Source organism: Colletotrichum acutatum (genome assembly GCF_030867785.1).
Source record: "Colletotrichum acutatum strain CBS 112980 chromosome Unknown BDZ83scaffold_32, whole genome shotgun sequence".
Classification (NCBI taxonomy): domain Eukaryota; kingdom Fungi; phylum Ascomycota; class Sordariomycetes; order Glomerellales; family Glomerellaceae; genus Colletotrichum; species Colletotrichum acutatum.
In genome coordinates, this window is record NW_026849026.1 from 14,727 (window position 1) to 34,612 (window position 19,886).

The window sequence follows — 19,886 nt, forward strand, 5'->3', positions numbered from 1 at the left end:
CACCTACTTGCTTCTAGTCAACCCCGAACGCAAGCCGCAGCAATGGAGAACGACAAGGGCGAGATCGTCGATCTGTGAGAAATCCCCCTCCCCATACCGAACCATCCCACGAACTTTCCGCGCGAGTCGAAATCGAAGAAGAGGAAGCTTTCGTGGGAAAAGCGCGACTACACCAAAATTCGATATCGAGAGTCTCATGCTAACCTCTTGTTTTTTCTTCGCCGAATAGCTACGTTCCGCGCAAGTGCAGCGCCACCAACCGCATCATCAAGGCCAAGGACCACGCCTCCGTCCAGATCTCCGTCGCCAAGGTTGACGAGAACGGCCGCGCCGTCCCCGGCGAGAACCACGTCTACGCCCTCTCCGGTTTCGTTCGTGCGATGGGCGAGAGCGACGATGCCTTCAACCGTCTGGCCCAGCGCGATGGCCTCGTCAAGGCTGTCTGGTCCGGTCAGCGCTAAATGCTGAAAGGATGCGACCTCGGTGGGTGAAGGATGGTACGTCGGGAGTTTTATTGTACGGCTCGCAAAAGGGCTGTTTACAACAGTCGGACGGTTGGGCTGACTTGTCAAAAGGGTCTAGTCGTTCGGTCTGGTCGGTCGACATCATGGATCTAGAGTTGGTTGCATGGTATATCGCCAATTCGAGGCGTCCGGCTCTCTGCGGAGAGGAAAATGGCATAGGAATGGTTCACGACTACCCAACAAAATGAGATTTTCCGCGTTCGAGATCAAAACAATCTACCACAAAAGTCCCCAGTGACCAGTCGCCCTCGCCCCCTTCGCTCCCGATGCGATATCTTTGCTCCTCTTCCACGCCCCCGGCTAGCGAAGGATTCTCGTGCCACCCTCGATGGTCTCCCATGGTCGAGGATTCTGGGGCTACTCTGATAGCCCCCGTGCCGCAGATTGATGCAGGCCTTGAAAAAGCCGTGGCTGTTAAGGTGTTCGTCATGGTACAGATACGGGTCTCACATGTCTAGGCGCAGATGCCGGACTGTCAATATGAATATGATTCCATCCCCAACTTTTCCGTCCCGATTCCCTTCGAGGCTGTGCTTGGTGACAAGATGGCTGCAATTTAACGGACGACCGTCCTAAGGGTCCATGATTAAACTACATCCAGATTCCACAGACGAAATAAGAACGGGACGAGTTATCAAGGATAAGAATACCTAGAAGCTCCGGCTTATCTAGAAGGGTTTCCGTAGACGATATCCACAGCCACAGCCCGGATATACAGCCACCCGGCCGACTGCCCAGCCGCATTTCCGGCTTTCTGTGGGCAATCCCGACTTACGCTCTACTTTGCTTCACAGTTCAAGTATGATTCTCAATATCAACATGGTCTCATAATTGGTCGCTCTTCTAAACAGATTCTTGTCTATAGTAATTTCTATAACATGTCCCGCCCCGAAACATCTTACAATACATAACGGAAGTTGGGGTTCTATCCACATGTTAGTTGTCAAGATCTCTTGACTGTCACAGAACCTCAGAAAACTCACCTCCTTGTCTGTCAAATCGACACCCTCGTCCTCGTGCTCAGCATCCGGCGAGATACCAGCCGCCGCCGCAGCAGCATCTCTCTGCTTGTTACGGCGAATGAGCAGCATCCGCAACCCAGTAGCAATAGCCACCTGCGAAGCAGAGCACGCGAGAATGAGCTTGCACCCAGTCTCGTACAACGGCGCCTCCTTGGCCAAAAACGCATGAGGCCCAATAATGTTACCCACGCAGTACGCCGTGAAGACAATGGCCGAGGCCGTGATGCGCTTGGTGTATCCTCCGAGGTTCGTCGCCGGCATCTGCAGGGCCAGGACCAGGGATGCGACGTAGCAGCCAATCATGTAGTAGCCAAACAGGACGCCGACTTTGTAGTGCGTTCTGTCCAGCTTCCAGATCATACAGCAGCCGATAATGGTGGGGATGAGCCACACCGCCATGACGGTTGTGCGCTGGTTGCGGAACCTCGACGCGGTGTAGGCACCCGTGAGAATCCAAAAGACCTGGAACGCGCCCTGCGGGATACCCAGCGCCGTGGTCAGCAGCGGGTCAGAGACGAGTCCCTTGATGATAAGCTTGCCAAAGTTGGCCACGCCGCCGTTAATGACCTCGTTGAGCAGGACGAAGAGCGTCAGCAGCCAGACCTGGGGGTCGAGGCAGGCCTCCTTGACTTGGTACCACTTGATTGTCTTGTTGAGGACGCCCGTCTTTGCGAGACGCGCGCGGCCGACTAGGAGGGCTCGCTCCTCGAGGGAGAATCTCTTGGCGCTCAGGATGCTGTCTGGGAGGAAGACAAGGAGCAGGCCGCCCCATACGACGGTGATGCCGCCGCAGATGAGGAAGACGGCCTTCCAGACGGGGAAAGAGTCAATTTGGCCGATGCCATAGCTGAGAACGCCGCCGAGCATGCTGCCGACACCGTTGCAGCAGTAGAAGAGTCCTGCTCGCATGGGCTGTTCCGATCGCACGTACCTTGATGCACGCGTTAGGACAATGTCAACATAAGGGGGGTGGAAGACGTTGAGACTTACCACATGGAAACCATCATCATGAAGCACGTCGTGATGGGCGCCTCAAAAACTCCAAGCAAGAAACGGCACGCTGCAAGTCCCGGGAAGTTGGAGCACGCAGCCGTAATCATCAAAACGGAACCCCACGACAACACACATCCCGCCACAACCTTGCCCATGCGCGTCTTCTGCGCAATGTAGACCCATGGGTACTCAGCGACCAGGTAGGCCAGGTAAAAGATACTCGCAAACCACGAGTACTCTGTCTGCGTGACGCTCGTGCTGGAGAAGAGATCAAAGACGGCGGCGTATGATAGCGCCTGCTTGTCAATGTACTGCAAGACGTAGGTGCCGGCCAGGAGCGGGAGGATCATGAGGTCGATCTTGCGGACCAGGCGGCGATTCTTCTCCTTGTCGTTGACGAGCTCGGCGAGGTACTCTTCCGTGATGTTGTTCTCCTGAAGGAAGGCCTCAGACTCGTCGAGGTGGGCGACTTCGCCTGCCGTGAAGGACTTTGTCGGCTCGAGGCCATCCTCGGCGACTTTGATGTCTTTGGACACTTTCTCGGCCATTGTTGTCGATGTAGGTGGGTCACTTCGAAAACAATGCTTGGGCAAGGTGAGCGTGGTGGTCCTGAGATAGGAGATCCAAAGATGAAGCCTCTCTTCTGGTTTCCCAAGGATTTCCCGTCTCTCTGAAGAGAGGGATAACTCCTTTAATGTCTCATTGCCAATTGGTCATTATCTCGACAACCCTGACCACGCCACGCTACCCAGTCCGGGGTAAACAACTAGGTAGATAGGTATGATAACGCGGAGGCCCAGGACTCCGTCAATGGGACGTCTTATCTGAAGCCAGATCCATATGGAACCACATTTTACGGGCGACGTTATCCGCAAGACTGGGAATTCAGCTGGGCACACTAGGAAACAATGGCAGTTGGCTATCGCGGGGAAGTCGTGCCGGGGGGGTCCCATGAGTCGGGGCCCGTCCGATAGCACAAGTCGGACGGGGGCTGATAAGCCGGGAACGGGGGGCATTTATTGACTCTATTCAACTTGTCGAAAGTTGAAAGGGGGAGTCCGGCGCCCAGATCTGCGCCCGAAAGCACGTCTCGCCGAGATCGGCCGTTTCGTCCCCGCGGGAAAGCCCCGGTATCAATAGCCTCTTTGAGTCTCTCTCAATCATTTAACGTCTAATCAAGCCTTTCCCGCCACGGCGCCAAGCACCATTCGATAACTACGGAATATTACTAGTCAGGCCATTCACTATCCGGAGCTTGTCCGAGAGGGAGGTGTGTTAAAGTCAACTGCAATTCAACGGCAAGCCGGTACGAGTGAACGCCGATTATCGATAAGAGCTTCGTGGGATGCACCCCGGTTGTGAGTTGTGAATTGCGACTTGGGACTCTTCAACTCAACTCAACTCCAATCACTTGTCTTTACACACACAGTGTCAAGGCAGAGTCAAAACTTCAAAAGTCAGTCACAATGGGTTCAACGTTTCAAGATGCCCGTCCTTCAGTGAAACTCACCCAGGGAACCGTCATCGGCACAGTCGTGTCAGACAGTCTCCCCCGGCCAGTCGAAGCATTCAAGGGTATTCCGTATGCGCTCCCGCCAACAGGAGATCGCAGGTTCCGCGCGCCGGTCAAAGTTGAACCCTCAACTAAGGAAATCGACGCCTCGAAATGGGGTCCCGTCGCGCCGGGCAAGCAGCTCTTCCCAGGCGGTCCAGCTTTCGAGTACAGTGAGGACTGTTTAAGCGCCAACGTCTTCCGGCCCGTCTCGTCGTCTCGGGATGGGACGCTGTTGCCCGTGGCTGTGTACATCCACGGCGGCGCATTCAACAGAGGCACGGCTATGATGCATAACACGGCTTCGTTCCTTGCCAACTCAGGACAGGCTTTTATTGCAGTCTCGTTCAACTATCGAGTTGGAGCTCTCGGTTTCCTGCCGTCAACCAAGAGTTTCGAGGAGGGCTCCGTGAACCTCGGTTTGAAAGATCAACTCATTCTCCTCGAGTGGGTTCGCGACAACATCACGGCATTCGGCGGAGATCCCAACAACGTCACCCTCTTTGGCATCTCCGCCGGAGCACACTCTGTAAGTGCTCACCGTTACCTCCCTTTCTACCATGAAAGAGAAGACCCAAGTCTAATAACCACCCCAGATCGGCCACATCCTCATCAACGACGAAGGCCAATACAACCCACCCCTCTTCCACAAAGTCATCCTCGAATCCGGCGCCCCAACATCCCGCGCAGTCCGCCCCTACAGCGCCCCCATCCACGAAGCCCAGTTCGCAGACTTCCTCGCAGAGACAGGCTGCCCGCCAGACCTCTCCGCCGCCGAGACCTTTGCCTACCTCCGCGCCGCGCCCACCGAGGTCGTCCAAAAGGCCCAAATCGCAGTCTTTGACAAGTACAACCCGTCCCTCCGCTGGGCCTTCCAGCCCGTCGTCGACGGCGACATCATCCCCCGCCCGCCAATGGAATCCTGGCGCCTCAACAAGTGGCGCAAAGTGCCCATCATGACGGGCTTCAACCGCAACGAAGGCTCCATCTACATATCCAAAACGGTTTCCAAGTCTGACCAATTCACCTCCTTCTTCGCCGACCTGCTCCCCCTGCTCTCCAAAGAGGACGTCGAGACCATCGACAAACTCTACCCGGACCCCCTCACCATCCCGACCTCACCCTACAAGGAATCCCTCGACGGCACAGGCGCGCAATACCGCCGCCTCGAAATCGCCTACGGCCAATACGCCTACGTCGCGCCCGTCCGCCAAACAGCAGACCTCGCCTCCCGCGCGGACCCGGCGCTGCCGATCTACCTCTACCAATGGGGCCTCGAGAGCTCTCTCCTTGACCGCGCGCGCCACGGCGAGAACATGTACTATGAGGCCTGCGAGCCCGCGAAAACCAAAATCTCGCCGACGCAAAAGGAGCTCTGCCTGACGCTGAACGCGTACCTTGCCAGTTTCATCGTCGCGGGCGACCCGAATGCCGTGCGTGGCGAGAGCGCGCCGGAGAGACCCACGTGGGAGCGGTACGTCGCCGAGGATCCCAAGGCGTTGGTGTTTGCGGAGGAGAATAAGGAGCTTATTGGGGGCGAGGCGGGTGTTCCGGCGCGGTTGTGTGCCGATACGTGGGCGAGGAAGGAGTCGGAGTTTTGGTGGACAAAGGTGGATGTGTCGCAGCAATGAGTACGTTGCTGAGTAGAAATAAAAAAAAGTAAAATCTTTGATGATAACTTCTCCATGACCCAGTCTCTCGATTTCCTGGTGTTTATGTATGGATACAAATGTTCAGAGTTTGCTTACGGCACTGGAACTTCTAGTTCACGAGCTGGGATTCACGCTGGTACTTCTGAATCATCAGTCTCGCACACTCAATCAGACAAGGCCGAAACTAATGATTGAGCTTATGACTCTTTGTCTTTGGCGCTTGGGTGTTCTTGTGTAGCTGACTTGAAAGTTGAGACTGGATCAAGGCCATGGGGTGACGCTTACTTGCGGAGTAATGCCGATTTTGTTAGTTGAGAAATCAATAAGCAGGTACATGTCGCATAAAACAGATCCGACGTTGGCGTTTCCATTGAGAGACTTGATGATAGCTGTCCGCGGGCTTCTTCATTGTATTGCTATAGTGGGAGTGGCCTTCCTGTATCTCAATGCCTCTCGTCGTTGCTGAGCGATGAAAGTGAGCTCTCACGGAAAGTCTCGCCAATGAGGAGAATCAGTTTTCCCCATGTTGTACTTCAAAATCACGAACGAATGACTCTTTCGTTCGGGTAAGTCTCTGGTTCTTATTTAGGTGAGGTTGTGAGAGATAACTCGCTCAACTCGTCCGTGGGGTTTCACTATGACCACTTTCGGGCATTTGAAAACGACGATTAAAACGCCCAATTAATTCACCAAACAACACTACAACATGATCATGTGCGATTCTTTACACGAATCTATTCAGACGAGTATCTAATGTCTAATTTAGAAACTTCAAATGGTTGTTTTGCCTCCCTTTCTCCAACGACCCTGATGAGGCTGGAGAGCTTTTCCAGAGCTTCACCACCAACCTCCACCCGATTTCAGCATCACCACTCCAGCAACACAGCACATGCGACCACACCCACCGGAGAACTCGGGATCCCGTCCGCTCTCCCATAGATAAACCAGTGAGGGCCGGAGTAGTAGTCGGGTCGGAGACGACCGGCGAATGCCCGGTGTTGCATGTACTTTTGCCTTTTGCCGTTTTCGAAAGAACCTCGTGAACTGAGTGACGGCATCTTACCAGCTCCCGACTCTGCTGAAGCTCCCAGCAACCTTCATCTCACCCTTGGCCTCCCTACTCGCCTCACTGTATTCAACAAGCTTGAGCGGGCGGTACTCGGGCGACCACATCTGCTCCCGGATCCACTCGTCCAAGTCCTCGTCCCCCTCCGGGATCCCCTCCTCCGTCGCCACGCCCTCCTTGACAGCCGCCTTGATCACCGCCCGCGCGACTCTCACACTCACGTCCCGGACGACATCTACGCCCGGCAGAAGCGGCGCCGTCTGGTCCTTGAGCGCGGGACTTAGCGACGCGACGCCCTCTACAGCCGCAACGAGCATCTTATCTGTCACCAGGCTCGCCCGGCATAGCACGGAGCCGAGGCCGATGCCGGGAAAGACGACAGAGTTGTTGCACTCTGCGACTTCGATCTCAATCTCCTTCCCGCCTTCGCCCCAGGGGCCCTTGACTGGCTTGAAGGGGACCCTGTCGCGACGAGGGCCTTGCCGTCGGTCCATTTGTAGATATCCTCCGGCACGGCCTCATGAAGGCGAGTTGGGTTGGAGAGAGGGAGAATGATGGGCCGCTCGACGCCGTCTGCCATGGCGCGGACGATTTCTTCCGTAAAGGCCTTGGGTTTCGTCGAGGTTCCGATCAGGACATTGGGCTTGACGTTCTTGATAACGGAAAGGAGAGACGCATCCTTGTCTTTCCAGTCTGAAGGGTCCTTGGCGAAGCCCTTTTGGGCAGCGGATACCTCGCTGTCTGTGGTCAAAAGACCGGGCTTGTCGATCAACCTGTGACTCTGTTAGCAGGAATGATGCAGCTTGTATGTTTTTCGGACATATACGCACCAGATCTGCTTAGAAGCATCCTCCTTGCTCATGTTTCCTTCGGCTGCAATGGCATCTCTGACCTGGTCCGCGATTCCAACACCAGCCGAACCAGCACCAAAGATGGCCAGGCGCAGGTCAGTGAGCTTCTGCTTGCTGACGTGAAGAGCAGCCGTGATGGCCGCCAAAGTGACGCATCCCGTTCCCTGCACATCATCGTTGAAGCATGGGATATGGGGACGGTATTGATCCAAGATTCTCCTAGCTAGTAGTCCATCGCACATCAGCAGGGGCTCCCACCCAAGCAGAACCACCATACTTACCATTGGTGAGGCCAAAGTCCTCAAAATGGATGTAGGCGCGAGGATACAGCCTCCTGGCAGCCTTGACGAACTCGTCAACGAAGCGGTCATATTTGTGTCCCCGCACACGCTTCTGTCTGAGTCCCAAATACAGATCATCGTTCAAGAGCTCCTCGTTATCGGTGCCACAGTCGAGCACCACAGGCAGTGTTCGATTGGGATGGACACCAGCGCATAGAGTTGTGAGGACGAGCTTTGCCACGGAGATCAAAACACCGCCAACGCCCTGGTCTCCGATACCCAGGATCTCTTCTCCATCTAGTGCAGCTAGTCAGCGGATTATTCGGGAATGACATAGTTGGAAAGTCAGGAGGAGCAGAGGCGGGGGTGGAAGCACATGCCTGTAACGACAATGTAGTCGATATCCTCTGGTCGCCCCCACTGAGCGAGGTCGTGATAGACTCGATCTATATCATTAATGTTCAAGAAACAGCCGTCGGGCCTTCTGAAAAGCCTTGAAAAGTTCTGGATGGCATCTCCCTCGGTGGGAGTGTACACAATGCTGAACATTTCCGGAAGATGCTCTTGCAACAACTACGCAGCAGTCTCAGATCACTTAGGTCTCAATATCTGATAACACTCAAACACATACCCGATAGTACAAGACCTCATTCTGCTCCTTCAAGGACGTCAGAAAGGTATTCTTGGCTAGGTCATCCTGGCGGCTCTTGTACTGCTCATAGGCGCGGTGCAGCTGCTGGTCGAGGGAGTGAATGCTCTGGGGAAGCAGACCTGTCAGGTTGAACTCGCGGCGCTCGTCGTCGGGGAAGGCGGTGCCTTTATTGAGGTACGGTGTGTTCAACAGCGCGCTGCCTGTGACAGCGCAGCTGATGGGGCCGCTGGTGCTCAGAGGCAGGTGGGAGAACTTGGACTCCTTGCGGTCCTTGGTGCCAGCCATGGTGTGGGATAGACGGGGTAGATGGGAGAGGCGATTGGTGATGGTGTTCCGAAGAGGGTTTACGATGATTCTGGGTGGCATCGGATGGTGATGAGTCTAAAGTGAAGGCCAAAATAAGTCAAGGTTAGAGCTGAGTGATATTTGGACAGCCAGATTTATGAGTACGTTGAGTGGGAGTCGAGATGGTCTGATGGGAAGCACAGGCAAGCAGCAGAGACGGGAAGTCGTGATAAAGTGTCGACGTCGCCGTCCACTTTAGATTTGAATATGTATATTTTCCTTGGCACAGGAACGCTAAAGAATAGCTACGTACCTCACGTTCGGGATAAAAGGGGGGTAACGTGAGGTATCGAGGTATTTTAGAGGATGAGAGGAAAGAGCGGCTTGATGGCGCTGCCGTCCTGCCGTTTGTGAACGCTGACTGTCAAGTGACGTCAGGCCGTTCTTTGTGGTGAATGGTGACAGCAACTTGAGCAAGTGCGTGGGGGAGGTGCACCTTTACATGTGGGTGGCCCAATATGGGGTAGGACAACACCGGAGACGACCGGGACTCGGCCGGTGTGAAAGGGAGCCTGTTGCTCGAACCCATCATGCTCCCCGGCTTTAGGAACACCTTGTTGAGCTCGTCTCGTTGACCGACAAACTTGCTCGAGGCGGCGGTGCAGGTCCTTGGCTGGAATATGTAGCAATTTGGAGCCATCCAAGTCATTTGGGCAACATAAACGTGGATGGCAAGTAGCACTTTGAACCGGGAATGCTCTCACTTCAATTCATGCAAAACACAAAGTCACAAGAAAATATGTCGGTACGCCTGGAGCCTCGCCCATGTAGGAAAGAAGATGGGCATGGACTATGATGGTCCTGTTTTTCTCGCAGCCCGGCAAAAATCGAGAGAGAAAAAGACGTAAACGCCCCTTCCCTCTCGATTTTCACCGCTCATAAATAGTGTATTTCCAGTCCTCTCCAGAGTGTACCGCAAAACGCGGCACAAGAAGGAGACCCTTGCCGAAGCAAAGACTCGTAAATAATCCAAGTGACTGGGTAGACGCTGCTGTAAGGTAGGTAAGGATAAATGAAGCTATCCTCTTGTTTCGTTCGGCTTCACACTACATTCATGCTTTGATGCGACAGACACCGCCACAGAGTATAGGGCGGCAACAAATAATGCCCGTTCTCGTAGATATTTGAGAATGCCCCTGTCTGACTCACTTGAGCCGTCTGCGTTTGTAGCGCTGCCTGTCTTTGCGATGTGTGGTGTTCGGCGAGTGAGTTTGATCAGATGAAGCTTTGGAGGGGAGGAAATTTTCTTCTCATTTACGGTGCAGCTCCCAGATTATGTAATACCTCACACTCCAGGCAACGGCCGGATTTTTGGGAAGGAATCCGGTGTGGGGACTCGGGAGAGGCGCCTGGCATAGACCTCAGCTGGCGCCAGCTGCCTCCTCCTGCGCCGTGTAAGTCGGCCTCGGTGGATAACTTCAAAAATCCTGGGCTCTAATGTTTTGACTGAAGCAAACCCGGGAAATTTTAATTGAAATCCTTATTGGCTGTTACATATTCTCAGAGGAGATACTTACAAGTATTGAAGGCAAGCATGGGTGGCATTAATGAGAACATCCCAGGTGCCGGAGCCAAGCACGCCCCTCATGAGGCTGGAGCATTGCAGAATAACATTTAGACATATTGGCTTTTTCAACAGTGATTTATCTATTGCCATCACCGATACGCTACATTGAGCCAGATATCGGCGTTCAAATATTGGGCACCAAGAACACGTTTGGCATATGATCCAGACATTAGGCACACTAAGAGGCAAGAACGTGGACACTGATGGTGCAATTTGTAGAATGATAATGATTGTTCAATGATATTGATAAAGATATTGATAAAGAAAGCGGTATACCCGAACACCTAGATAAATTCATACAGTTACTGCGACCCGATACGGGCTTAGATGAGGCCAGCCCGGGCTGCCTCGCCGCCGCCATCCTGAACAAGCTCGTCCATGCGCCTCTTGCCCTTTCCAATGCCTCCCTCACCGACACCCATTCTTCTGGCAACATATCTCTGTGCCACGATACCCACAGCCAGACTCAACAACTCTTCGATCCACTCGGCGACCCACTCGCGGGGGTCGACACCACCGCCCTCGACAATCTCACGAATCTCATCCGGAATGGATTGACCCAGAGAGCCCTCCTGACCATCCTCACCGCTGGCAGGAGTCAGCGGGCTGGCAGCGTCCAACCAGCGGATCCACTTGGCCGGGATGGACTGGCTGATGGCCGAGTACTCAATCTCGTGGACGGGGTCGAGGCAGAAGACTGCGAAGCAAACCATCTCGTCTGCCTCATCCTGCTCGGCCACGGCCGAAGTCTCCTTCTCCTTCTCCACAGCCGATGTGCGGGCAAAGAGACCCGAATCGGCCGTGGTCCCCACAGCCTGGATGGCAAGGAACAGGTCGGAGCTGCGAACCGGGTTGTCTTCGCTCACGGGCTCAGTCGCGCGTAGCCGAGCCTGCTCGACGCCGCCGTGGGCTGCAAAGTACTCGCTGGCGTAACCTTCGGCTCCAGCACGGCAGAGCTTCGTGCCCTCGGTCAGACCCTTAATCAGACCCAGGTCACGCGGGGAGTCGGATTGTCTCCACCATGGGCCGTCTCTCCAGCCCGCGCCACCGTCGTTGGAGTATCTGCGGCTGTGGGTTTCTTGGCCTCGCTGAATGACCATCAACTCGCCGCCCTCCACCTGGGACATGACGCGGGAGAAGGTGCCGTAGATCAAGGGATCGAGGGAAGGGTACCCGACCATGTCGTGGGCGATGTGAATGAGGAGCCTCTCGTGCGAGCTGATGGGAGGGGCAATGGTATGGAGGATGTTTGTGAATGTCGGAAGAGCTTGCTGGCGAAGGTTGTCTCCTGTTAAGATGGTGTTAGCACCTGGTTGTTCCTTCTACACAACATGCCTTGCTTGCGTTCAGGAGTCGGCGAAATCAGGTTCGTAGCTTACCGAGAGCCCTGAGGCCGCCAACGTTTCCTCGAACTTGTTCGGCCCATTTCTTGGCTTCCTCGTTCTTCTGAATCTCCTTCACAGCAGCCTCGGCCTGCTTCATGGCTGCAGTCGCCGTGTTGAAGATGCCACCCCACCAGCCACCTCCAGCAGCCGCAGCGGGCGCGGCTTCAGGAGAAGCAGCTGACGAAGAGGCAGTGGCAAGCTGTTCAGCAGGTCTCTTCTCGGGTTCTTGCAGGTCGGAGCTCGTGGCACTGGGGGTGAAGCTCGCGCGAAGAGATCGTGCGCTGTCGGTAGACTTGCGAGGGGCGGTCGACTTGTCGTCGGTAGTAGGAGTCGCAGAGCGTTTGGGGATGCCCTTTGCCGCCGTCTCCTTAAGACGCGGCGTATGCGGACGGGAGGGTTGCTCGAGGTCCTTTTCGAGCTCGGCCAGGATGTCGTTATCGGCCATAGCCTTGGAAGCGGCGGTGGTAGGCTTGGGCTTCTTCTCGAGCGACTTCTTAGGGGGAGCAACATTGTCGCCAATTCCATCAAAGAGGTCGTCAATGTCGTCGCCAGCAGCAGCGGGCTTTGTCTTCTTGGAAGCCATGTTGGGTGATGGAAGTATTGTGGTATTGGTGATGTTGCGGGGCAGACGTCACTAGCTACAAGGTGCAGCACTTTGAGGGCGGTTAGGTAGCTCCAAAAGGGATGCTCGGCAAGCTTAGTCAGGCGACGCTAAGTATCAGGACACCGTGAAACAACAGCTCGAATGGAAGGAGCAATAATTATAGCGTGGGGTACTAAGTCCGACGGGCCAGGCCGAAGCGATCAAGGCGATATTGGTTGGTGTAACAGAGAGACACCAATTCACTGCTCGAATGATGAAGGGCGGTTGTTGATGTTGACGAAGATCCAGTTGAACATTCACCTCATGTTCTCCGACTGTGAACCAAACGGGGGAATCTGATGCACCAGCGCAGGCACGCCGCACAGCACCACACACATTGGCGACAGCTGCTGGAGACATGCATCACATTCACCAGGGACAGGACATGCATCAAGCGGAGAGATGGGATGCGCTAGGCCATATCCGGAGTGAACGAGAAGCGTGTCATCTCATTGGCCCTGAGTGGACGCCCATCCCCAGTCGGAAATGAAAAAAGCGTGTCTTGTGGGTCCCCGTCTGAAGTCGCCATCTGCGCCGGGCTGCGTTCCCATTCTTGGTCTGTCAAGGCTTACAGCAGGCTTTTGGGGGTCATGATCGGTGCAATACAGAGGCTTACCCGCTGAAGGCTTCTTGTCAGTAGTGGACCTTAGGGGGGTAAGATAACTACAGTGATCTCCCCCAGCTCCCATCGCAGGGCCTTGGATGCTCAACGGCATGGGGACTTAGGGTGAGAGTCCGCCGAAGGTAGGTACGTATCCCGCTCCCTGAGTCCCTTCCCCCTTGGGCCCTTGTACCCACGTACCGTTTTTTCCTTCCTTCCTTCCCATTGCCTTGTGGTCCAGGCGTGGCTGGCTCGGAAGGACTAACAGCCAATGCCAGTGCAGGAGCGTTCCAAAGGGGCCCAGTCGTGCCTTCCCTTTCTCTCTCCCGGCCCCTGCCAGCCAGTAACGGAACGGAAGGAAGTGGCAGCCAGCCGCCTGAGCCAGGCCAGCAAGAGCAACAGGTGGACGTGTGTGGACGCAGACGTGGACAGGGCCCCGGCTGGCAAGGCAAAATTGAGAAATGCAAGTCAAAGTGAAGACAGGAAGGAGCCATCTCAGCAACAAGACAGGAAGGGGCCACCAACAGCACAAATCACCACCTTTTCCACCCCAGATATCTCACCCTCACGACTTCTTTGCCCTCCTGAAAATATCGTCGCTATTTTCTTTGGCTCTTGAGCTTTCTCCAGAGCGTATTTTTGCATGCTCTAGCTATCGCGCAGACCCGTCCTGTCTGCTCTCAAATTTGACGTCTTATTTGGTATTGACACCAGCAAGGCCCGTTTCCTCAGCTCAGGTCTCTTTCGGTCTCGCTCACTCACACTCACAACCTTTGGCTCTCACTCTCAGCTCTCACTTCGGGTGGTCCAAGTCAAGTCAAACCACCACATCACCACTTACTTGCATCAAACCCGGTTTTTTTTGCCAGCACCTTCACCTTCAACCTCTTCCCCTGCCGACAGCCTCTTACTCCTATCCGTCAAATCTACGACGGGACAAGGGTTCGATAGCTCTTCATTCACATCACATTAATATTCAGAGCAGTCGCCTCCCGTCTCATTGAATGACTTCTCGGCTTTCTCCGCCATCTTATTGCGGTTCCCCTTCTACCCCCGAATCATCTACACATCCGTCTCCGTAAGCCAGGTTACCTCTTCACCTGTTCTTACTTGGACCGCACCATCACACAACCGCTGCCCTTACAGCTATGGACCAGCGCTCTCGCGGTGGCCGTCCGAATCGCCGGAAAACTCTTCCCACTTCCAGCATCCAATCTGATACCAGCGCAGGCGGCGAGTCAAACTCGAGCATCATGACGCGCTCTCCTCCCGTTGCTGCCTCTCGCACTCCCCAGACGGCACCTCAAAATCGCCGCAACGCAAAGCCCATTCCCATGAATAACCCATTCAGTGTTCGCTCATCTCCCAGCACGGGCGGTTCTGGTCCCGGTCCTGGCAAGGCTCTTAGAAAGAGATCTCGCACCAGCGGCTTTGACGGGCCCGCCGATGAAGAAGATGAGACTTACCGCAAGGGCCCTCACACTTTGAGAAAGCGTGCGAAAATCGACTACTCCGCCGCAGACTTTGAGGACGAGCTACCCGAGATTGCAATCCCGGCTCCTCGCACTGCTACCCGTAAGAAGCGGGCTGACAGTGAAGTCGTCGACGAGGAGTACTACACGCCCACGGCACAGAAGCGCCGCGCCAACTCGAGAGAATTTTCCGTTGCCAGCATCACCGCCGCTCGTCGTCGGACCCCGGCCCGGAAGAACGTTGTCGAACAACAATCCTTTTACTCTCAGCAATCAGACGAGGATATTGTCAAGGACACTATTGAAGTGGTGGGCGATTCTTCTGACCTCATCAGCTCTGATGATGCATCTGACCATGATGACAATGACAAGGACATTTCCGGTCACGCCTCCCTTCCAGAAAACCATGACCAGCTCTCGTCACCCATTCAGCGCAAGACTCAGGTAATACTTCAGCTGGCATCTCCCATTGGCCATCAGATTATCAAGCAGGATGAGAGTCAATCGAGCCAAGCACAAACCGTTCCCGACGACATTGTGACCGCCGCGGATGAGGTGTCAGGCCCTGTCATCGCTCACCCCCAGCCCATCCGCGTCAATCAAGTCACCATTATCGGAAACACGGGCCCGCGCCCAGACACCGAGGCAACAACAGTTCATCATGGCGAATTCGTCGAAGACTATTCTATCCAGCCCAAGAGAGAGGCTAGTTCTCCCGTGCGGCCTACTGAAAGTTTACCGCAGAGAACGGCTCTACCGGAGGTCGCTGAGCCGGCAACCAACGCCGACTCTGCTGTTGTCTCCGGTACCCAGGAAAATTCCGCACCAGCCGTTGCTCAGATTTTCAACGCCACCAACAACATTGACCATATCAACGTCACACAACCAATTGAAGAACCACGGGAGTCTATCGCCGATGTGTCAACAGAGGACACAAAGGTAAATGGTCATATCGAAGCGACCGAAAATAAGCTTCCGCCGCAAGAGGAGCCGTTAAATACACAGTCCACCGCCCCTTCAGAAGATGTCGACGTCTCTGTATCATTCACGACTCAGTCCGAGGACTTGTCTCGGCCTCAAGACGAGATGGACATTGACGTTGCAGAAGAGCCCGATGCAGAAATGCAGGAGGATGTTGCTGCTCCTGAACCCTTTGCTGTTCCCGAACCCAAGGCAGCATCCCCGCAACCCCAACCCGCCGCTCCTGAGGCGAAAAAGAAGCGTTATCCGTGGTCCCACCTTACACCTTACATTGATGGCGAATATGTCACCCACTCCATCTACCCGGTCGCCGTCGAGGCATCTGCGCCCACTTCAAACGCCGACGCCGCTGAGGGTTCCGGCGAGCGAGAGATCGCTGAAGAGACGCCCGAGAATGCCAATGCGAATACCCATGGTCAGATTGCTGAAGCAGAGGCAGAAGACGGTGCCAATGCCGATGCAGACGGTGAAATTGACGACACTGAGCGCGACGCCGATCACGATGAGGATCTCGCACCCGACAGCCAAGGCCAGCAACTTTCCCAAGGGTCCGCTTACAACTCGGCTGCCCCGACTCCCGCACTTACGCCCCGCCAAGGGTCGCCTGTGGTGCCCTCAGCTGCAACTGGAACCAGCACGCCGGCCCTGATGCCGAAGCAACGCTTCAGAAAACAGTACAGGTTCAAAAAGATTAGAGATCCTGCCGAATTCCTAGCCTTCTTGAAGGACTCCGAGGATCTCCCCCAAGAGGAGCTTTGGGATCTTCTGGCCCAGGCCAATGAGTGCCTCCTCGCCTATCAAGAGGAGTACAAAGAGTGCAGCAGGGTCGTAGACGACCAAGAAAACGCCCAGCGTCGCGCGATTCAGGATGCCGCCTACGAAAAGAAGACGGCCGACTTGAACGCTTTCGCTAAGGTAGACTCATACATCGAAAAGGAGTTTGAGGTGCAGGGCTCTCGGGCCACGATCAAGGAGAAAGACGCCGGTATTCTCGAGCAACGCTTACAAGACAGGATCATGGCCGCCACGTATCACTTCGAGTACGATCCTCACCCCAACAAAGTTGGCAACCAAGATCCCGGCGCTCAGAAGGGTGGTGGAGGCGAAGGTGTTCGTCAACTTCGAAGCCAGCCGCAAGCAAGCGCCAAAGCTGCCGAGGGCGACGGAGTCATCGTCTCTGGCAAGAGAACTCGCAACCCCCCGAAGTTGTTTGACGGCGTGTTACAGGACGACCACCGTGCAGCAACCCCGGGAAGCAACAAGCCGGGCCCGAAGAAACGCGGTAGGGCCGCCGCTGCAGAAAAGGCGGCTTCTGCCCATGACCCCGAAGAGGAGCCTGAGCCTGAGCCGCAAACAGTGTCACCTGCCAAGCCCGGCCCCAAAAAGAGAGGCCCGAGAGGTAGGAAGTCTGCCGTGGTGGTCTCGGAGCCGAATTCGCCTGCTCCCGAAGAAGAGTCTATCGCTCCGCCGCCGGAGCCAGAGCAGGTACAGCCTCCCAAGCGCAAGCGTGGCAGACAACCAAAGTCAGCCGCCATTGTCGAGGAAGAGCCAGAAGAGCCCGAGAAGCCGACCCCCAAGAGAGGTCGCGCAGCCCAGCGAAAGAGCAACGGCCATGTTGCTGTTGTTGCACCCGAGACAACCGACGAGTCTCGCCCTACCTCGGCATCATCCATGGCTACTATCTCAGACGCCGGATCTACCTACGGACTGCGCCAGAAGAAGCGACAGCGAAACTGGCAGGATGAGGAGGAAGTCGATGAGGAGGAAGTGGAGGCCGAACCTCAACCTAAGAAGGCTCGCATCATTCGCATCAACAGAAAGCAGAGCGCACCAGAGCTCGCACCCAAGGAGACGCTGGGCGAACATGTTCTCGCTGATATACACCGTTTCGCCGCGACTCTCGATACAGCCGAGTCCCCTCAGCCCCGGCTGATGATGTCCTTCAAATTGATCAACAATGGCTCCAGATGGACCATCAAGCCCCCAGCCTCGCCGCGCCAAACATCTACCGACGTCAGCGAGTACAACCTGTCGACCCCTCGACCAGCGCCAATGTCTGCACCTACCTCGGCCAAGTCATCAGCCCCGCCTAGTCAGGCCGAAGGGGAGGAGAAGGATTACTCTACCATGACCAAGTCGGAGAAGATGTCGGCCTCGATGAAAAGTACGCTTCACGCAATCCCATCACTGGTCTCACAGTTCACTAACAATTTTCATAGAACGATGGCTCAATGGCAGCATGCAGGGCGCTGTCAATAAGAGAAAGGCTACTCTCGCTGCGAAGAAGGCAGCAGCTGCCGCGGCCGAAGCTGATGCGGCTCGAATCGCTCAGCAGAAGGCCATACAACTCCAGCAATCTGGACAACCAGCACCCTTCCCCATGGGACAGGGACAATAACAAATCCAAAATAACTACTAACATCGTCAAAAACGCCACGTTAAACTACCACGCAGAGCAGGATGTTGACCCAAACGGATCACATCGAAAAACGCAACCGCAAAAGGTCACGAGATCCACGAATATCATTACCAGCATCATGTGCTTCTCAGAGCAACTATTTCTAGTCTTCTACGATCAGCATTGTATACCCATTCGCATGACGAAAGTCGCATCCGGATGGCAGTGGACAAGTCCGGGCACACGAACACGCAAAAGGCCCGCACCGATACACACCTAATTCAGTTTTTCTTGTTCGAGTACACATATCGGGAGAGACACCTTGGGAGATGACCTCTCTTACATCAGCATCGGGAAGCGAGGGCATCCGACTTTTTCTATTTTCGATTCGAGTGTTGGAAACCAAAAAAGAGGAGAGAGAGCGTATGGATCTTTGCATCGATGGATCGACGGGACGGTACACCGACCTCAGCTCCCGTATCGACTGAGGGGTTGTGCATTGCCGCCGTCTCCGTCACTTTTTTTTCTTTTTTTCTTTTTCATTTTATCGAACTTTTTTTTCTTCGGCTCTTGTGTATTTGCGCCAGCCTTTTCTTGACTTCAAGCGACGAACACGAAATTTCGTCGATTTAGTACCAGCTCGCTGAAGTGAGTGGTCTTTCAGAAGTGGCACGTCAACGGAAGTGGAGAGTCAAGTCGTGGACTGTCTGTCATCCAGCCTTGAGAAGGAGGGAGAGCTTTCGCATGTCTAAGCGGCTCATGAAAGAGGGATTTTGGCTCTGATTTCCTGCCTGAAGGATTTCGTTGAGACGTCCTAGGATATGGGTTGGTGATGGATGGTTGAGGTTTGTCTTCTGGTACGAGGGCGGTGGATGGATAGAGTCGATAATCTTTGACGAAATTGACGTTGATGCCATTTCCATACCCTGTTTTCTATGTGCCTCACTCAACTATCTATGATGCGACTCCTTTCTCTTTGTGCGACGCCTAGTCCAAGAAGGACAATGTGGTCATCTTGAGAAGCTAGCTAAGTCATTTTGGCACCTCGCGGTTGACACTCATTAGAACGAGCTTACCTTCCTTTCCTCCGCGATGAGGCAAAGTGTTTCCATCTTCAACGTCGCTGACGCGTTATAACCACCACACCGCACCTCACGTGTAGGTGGCTGTCGCTGTTGGTACATTGAGTAACCTCAATTCACTTGGAACGTACTCCCTCCTCTACTGATCAATCACCGCCTGAGTGAGCGGCGAAAACATTGACATAGATCACTCAGAACCCTCTTCTGGAGTCAATAGCCTCCATTTGGAGCATTCAAGATTCGTTAACTAGCCCTACCTGCCGCGAATTTCTCGTATGTCCCTTCGCTGGCCGCTCGCTCAGGTACGAGAGATTCTTAGTCGCGAAGCCATCATCTTGAGACTTCGACGGTCGGGGATCCAACCAACTTTTCACAGGCCGCTTCCGGTATTTTGATATCAGCCTTCAATTTGATTTCACCACCGGCTTTTGATGCTTCTCGAGAGCTGAGGTAGAGGCAAGGTACCTATGTAAGAACGTGTGATACATGTAGCTTGCGAAGCAATTGTGGCCAGTCGTGACGTTTGCTGACAGCTGCCCGCGGCCCGGAATGCAGGTCAGCATTGCCCAGTATTTTCGAATCCTCCCAAGGCCTTGATGTTCTACACCCGTGAACGGCGTCTTGGTCCTCGAGAAAATTGAGTTGTGCCCGTTTCAGGGTCTATATCAATCTTCTCAATACATCCTCATTGGTCCACTCGACCATGACCAAATCCAAGCGAACAGTCTCTGGTCCTCTTCGAGAAGGGTTTGGCTCTTAGGCATGCACGCTTTACGCCACAACCGCGTATGTTCAGCCTGAACATTATCTTGTTCGATT

The 19,886-nt window shown here is 54.6% G+C and overlaps 6 protein-coding genes across 6 annotated transcripts; 3 read left to right on the top strand and 3 right to left on the bottom strand.

The window, feature by feature from the left end:
* Positions 1–42: 42 nt before the first annotated feature.
* BDZ83DRAFT_574547 (40S ribosomal protein S21) lies at positions 43–461 on the top strand (the record flags this gene model as incomplete). The annotated part of the gene is made up of 2 exons (XM_060504723.1): positions 43–74; positions 230–461. 2 exons carry the CDS (start codon positions 43–45, stop codon positions 459–461), a joined length of 264 nt encoding a protein of 87 aa, XP_060366465.1.
* Positions 462–1,422: 961 nt separating this feature from the next.
* Positions 1,423–3,087, bottom strand: BDZ83DRAFT_574528 (major facilitator superfamily transporter; the record flags this gene model as incomplete). The annotated part of the gene is made up of 3 exons (XM_060504719.1): positions 1,423–1,449; positions 1,508–2,477; positions 2,537–3,087. The coding sequence occupies 3 exons, from the start codon at positions 3,085–3,087 to the stop codon at positions 1,423–1,425; spliced, it is 1,548 nt and encodes a 515-aa protein (XP_060366466.1).
* A 918-nt stretch (positions 3,088–4,005) lies between these two features.
* BDZ83DRAFT_750790 (carboxylesterase) lies at positions 4,006–5,722 on the top strand (the record flags this gene model as incomplete). Its single annotated transcript, XM_060513964.1, has 2 exons — positions 4,006–4,620; positions 4,688–5,722. The coding sequence occupies 2 exons, from the start codon at positions 4,006–4,008 to the stop codon at positions 5,720–5,722; spliced, it is 1,650 nt and encodes a 549-aa protein (XP_060366467.1).
* Positions 5,723–6,588: 866 nt separating this feature from the next.
* On the bottom strand, positions 6,589–9,327 carry BDZ83DRAFT_615838 (malic enzyme). Its single transcript, XM_060507923.1, has 7 exons — positions 9,192–9,327; positions 8,573–8,974; positions 8,322–8,514; positions 7,942–8,238; positions 7,640–7,883; positions 7,282–7,582; positions 6,589–7,258 (listed from the first exon to the last, which is right to left on the bottom strand). The coding sequence occupies exons 2-7, from the start codon at positions 8,957–8,959 to the stop codon at positions 6,803–6,805; spliced, it is 1,878 nt and encodes a 625-aa protein (XP_060366468.1). The 5' UTR covers positions 8,960–8,974; positions 9,192–9,327; the 3' UTR covers positions 6,589–6,802.
* Positions 9,328–10,712: 1,385 nt separating this feature from the next.
* On the bottom strand, positions 10,713–12,846 carry BDZ83DRAFT_615841 (maintenance of telomere capping protein 1). Its single transcript, XM_060507925.1, has 2 exons — positions 11,885–12,846; positions 10,713–11,793 (listed from the first exon to the last, which is right to left on the bottom strand). The coding sequence occupies exons 1-2, from the start codon at positions 12,471–12,473 to the stop codon at positions 10,829–10,831; spliced, it is 1,554 nt and encodes a 517-aa protein (XP_060366469.1). The 5' UTR covers positions 12,474–12,846; the 3' UTR covers positions 10,713–10,828.
* Positions 12,847–14,282: 1,436 nt separating this feature from the next.
* Positions 14,283–17,985, top strand: BDZ83DRAFT_574543 (uncharacterized protein; the record flags this gene model as incomplete). Its single annotated transcript, XM_060504722.1, has 2 exons — positions 14,283–17,751; positions 17,807–17,985. The coding sequence occupies 2 exons, from the start codon at positions 14,283–14,285 to the stop codon at positions 17,983–17,985; spliced, it is 3,648 nt and encodes a 1,215-aa protein (XP_060366470.1).
* Between the last annotated feature and the right edge of the window lie 1,901 nt (positions 17,986–19,886).